General features: G+C 33.8%; 1 protein-coding gene across 1 annotated transcript in view; it reads left to right on the forward strand.

Annotated features, from left to right (window-relative positions):
* Window positions 1-3,806, forward strand: part of SEMA3E (semaphorin 3E) — a 222,869-nt gene that overhangs the window by 192,308 nt on the left and 26,755 nt on the right. Inside the window, exons 11-12 of the mRNA XM_006777144.2 lie at window positions 829-1,051; window positions 3,712-3,803. Of these exons, the coding sequence (XP_006777207.1) occupies window positions 829-1,051; window positions 3,712-3,803 (315 nt within the window). The remainder of the gene's footprint in view (window positions 1-828; window positions 1,052-3,711; window positions 3,804-3,806) is intronic.

The raw sequence follows: 3,806 nt of genomic DNA on the forward strand, positions 1-3,806 counted from the left end.
GGAATATTTTTATCAAGATAATCACTGCAATTGCTGCTGATTCTGGAGGAAAATATGCAAAATGAGGGAGCGCATAATGACAAGCATGATTCAACAGCTAAAGGTATTCCAAGAAGTAATCGAAGGTGCTGCTGTTCGTTTATTTTTAGAGGCAGTTATTAAGGAACTGAGATGTGTTAGCAAATATTTCTGGCTTTCTCAATTTATTCTGTCTAATCCATTCAAAATAATACAAATTCATACAGATTATAGAAGAACAGAGGGTTTTTTTCTTAACCAATCATGATGGAATTTGAATAGGTTTCTGTGTTACAGCACTAAATTCTACAGTCAGTGAGCCAATTGGAGCCATCACCAATCATATCATCGTAGACTCCAGAATGGGAAAGCTATTTTGTGCTGTTGTGATCCTTAATTTGGGGAGAAAAAGATTTTTTGCTTTGCTCTGAACGATACATTACCTTCAAGTTTTAATTTGCACTGTGAAAAAGTTAATTTCAGAAAACAGGGACAATAACTACAATATTTATGATGTTATACGTTTTGATCACCTTCAAACTAAACCAGGATTAAATATACTTTACTTTTCCAGGATTTCACTATTCTCTGTGTATTTCTAGTGTTGTCTGTTTAAAATAATTTGGAATCTCCTTGCAATTTTTAATGTAGATTTCATTTCTGTAGTGAAGAATATATCCTTACTAAATGTTTCTAAATGCACAGTTAATCAAGCATATACAGTTTTTCTAATTCTTTTCATAAATTGATTTTAAATTTGCTTTTTAGGTTTAAGGTCAAAAAAAATAATCTCATCCCCTTGTATTTTAGTGTGCCAGCAAAGTGAATGGGGGGAGGTACGGAACTACGAAAGACTACCCCGATGATGCTATCCGATTTGCAAGAAGCCATCCACTTATGTACCAGCCCATAAAACCTGCCCATAAAAAGCCAATACTGGTGAAAACTGATGGAAAATATAACCTGAAACAAATAGCAGTGGATCAAGTAGTAGCGGAGGACGGCCAATATGATGTCTTGTTTATTGGGACAGGTAAAGAGATTAGAAAGACTCGGAGATAATCAATAACATTATTAATAATTTAAAATTTATCTTTATTACTGAAGGTATTACAGATGTACCTACCCTCACTCCCCCCTCCCACCCCCACACACTGAATCTCAGAGGGAAAGAAGGGTGGGAAGAGATTAACCAAAGAACTTATATGCATATATGCATAACCCATGGAAACATTATTAATTTTAAACTACCTAACATTTTTTAAACTACCTATCAAAAAAAAACAAAACAAAACAAAAAAAAACCTCCTTTTGATCCATTAGCCTATTACACACTGCTTATTTGCTGCAATGGAAGAGAGGGTTTGGGGCAGTTACAGCACCTAATTTGTGATACATGGTCAATACTTAATACATTTAAACAAATGAATACATGAAGGAACAAATCACTGGCGTTAGTAAGCAATGCCGGTTTCAAGTAGAACTTCTCATAGAGGAAGTAAGGGCTGTATGTAGATGGTTCTCTTGCCATTTCCCAGGTCTGTTATCAACTCTGGCTGCTTGGTAACATCTCAAGATTTTTTAAACATTTAGGACAATCATTTCACCTAAACCTATAAACACAGCAATGTTTATCAGGCCCTATCAGAATCAACCATTTGTACCAAATAGGCCAACTGTTACTCATAATGGAGGTAAACTTTTAGACCAAAGCTATAATATTCTGCATTCATAAAATAAACTGTAACAAAAATGCTAAAAGTAAAATTTCAAGTAAATATAAAATTACAATTAATGCCATACATTAGATTTAGTGGAAGAGAACTTGGAATCTTTTAGCACCCAGAGTAAGATGTAGCAAATTCTGTCAAGTACTTTAAAATTCTATAGTCATTTAAAAAGCTTCTTAAATGATCGATTCTTTCTTTTTTCTTTTTCTTTTTTTTTTTAAATATATTTTATTGATTTTTTACAGAGAGGAAGGGAGAGAGACAGAGAGCCAGAAACATCGATGAGAGAGAAACATCGATCAGCTGCCTCCTGCACATCTCCCACTGGGGATGTGCCCGCAACCCAGGTACATGCCCCCGACCGGAATCGAACCCGGGACCTTTCAGTCCGCAGGCTGACGCTCTATCCACTGAGCCAAGCCGGTCTCGGCGATTCTTTCTTTTTTCATACTCATCATAGTAACTGCTACCACAGTTGCTATTTAGAAAAGTAAGCATTCTACATACATAACTCTAATCAAAGACATACTATGTTAAAGAGACACTGCATATGACCAGATCAGGAACTGGGGTCTGATATGAATATTGGTAGTTGAGCTTTTGCAGTCATATTCTTTGAAAAAGGCAAATATTTAAGTAAGGAAACATTCATCTAATTTCCACAAATGGATCTCTGGTGCTGGCTCTGTTTTATCCATTTATTTTAGGAGAGTAATGTTAATAATATGTTCTGCACTGTGGGATCAAGATTAACAAAGCATCACATTTCTTTAACAAACTTAAAATTACCTGGCCATGAATTCAGTCTTAGTGACATCCAACAGAGAGAAAGAAGAAAGAAAGAAAGAAAGAAAAAAGAAAAAAAGAAAGGAAGGAAGGAAGGAAGGAAGGAAGGAAGGAAGGAAGGAAGGAAGGAAGGAAAATTCATTCTATAAGCAAGATCATATTTGATAAAATTAATCATGGAAAAAAGTATGTTATTTTGAAATGTCCTGGAAAGTAGTCCAAGAACGTTCTTAGACATACTTTCTTGTTAGATTAACCAAAGCTATTGGAAAGAATTTCAGAAATATCGGGAATGTACTTATGTTATCATGCAAACCATGTTTAACTCACAGATGTAATTATATTGTACCACAGCTTTTCAACATAAAAGAACATATTTAATGAATGTGTGAGGAAAAGCCCACAAATGATAGTTATTTCCCCCCAAAATTTCCCAGGCACATGCTTTAATATTCTCTAGCTGTCTACTTATCTATCTATAGAGAGAGTCCTTATTGCAAAATCACTAGTGGCAAATTAATAATTTGAGTTTCATCTTTGTTTTTGCTTGATGTAATAATTGTGGGATATTTATGGAATATGCTTGGCCTTACAATTTATGATTACTTGTATTCCTTTTAGTATACAGTACAGGTAATTATTATTTTTTTATTTTAATCAAATATTATTAACCTAAATATGAGTTGATAAGTTTTGAACAAGTTGTTAAGTACCACAGAAATTCTTAGATCAGTAATTCCAAAGTGGGTTTTTTTCTGATTTATTTCCAGCACTACACCAAATTATTTTTACAGGCAAATGAGTGTTGTATTGACTTTTTCATTGTAAATAACAAGTGCAGAATATCAGGAATAATAAAAATAAGCTATAATTTTAAAATGTGAATATAAACTCGCAAAATTATTGATAATCATGGAAGCTATATGATTAGTGTCAGAGGGCTCATTATACTACACTCTCAATAGTGTGTACTTGACACTTTTCTAATAAAAGTGTGTGTGTGTGTGTGTGTGTATCTCCATAGTGTGTTGGTCCCTAAGATTTAAAGTTTCTTACCGGAAATGTAGGTTCACGTAATGAATTTTCCTTCATCATATATGGTTTTGAATTGTTTGAAGACCAAATGTGACAAAATTTTGAGTTTATCTCTCTCTCTCTCCCTTTTTTCCCCATACAGATAATGGAATTGTGCTGAAAATAATCACAATTTACAACCAAGACACAGAATCAATGGAAGAAGTAATTCCAGAAGGATTTCAGATATTCAAGGTA

The sequence above is a fragment of the Myotis davidii genome, unplaced genomic scaffold (genome assembly GCF_000327345.1).
Source record: "Myotis davidii unplaced genomic scaffold, ASM32734v1 scaffold49, whole genome shotgun sequence".
Lineage (NCBI taxonomy): Eukaryota > Metazoa > Chordata > Mammalia > Chiroptera > Vespertilionidae > Myotis > Myotis davidii.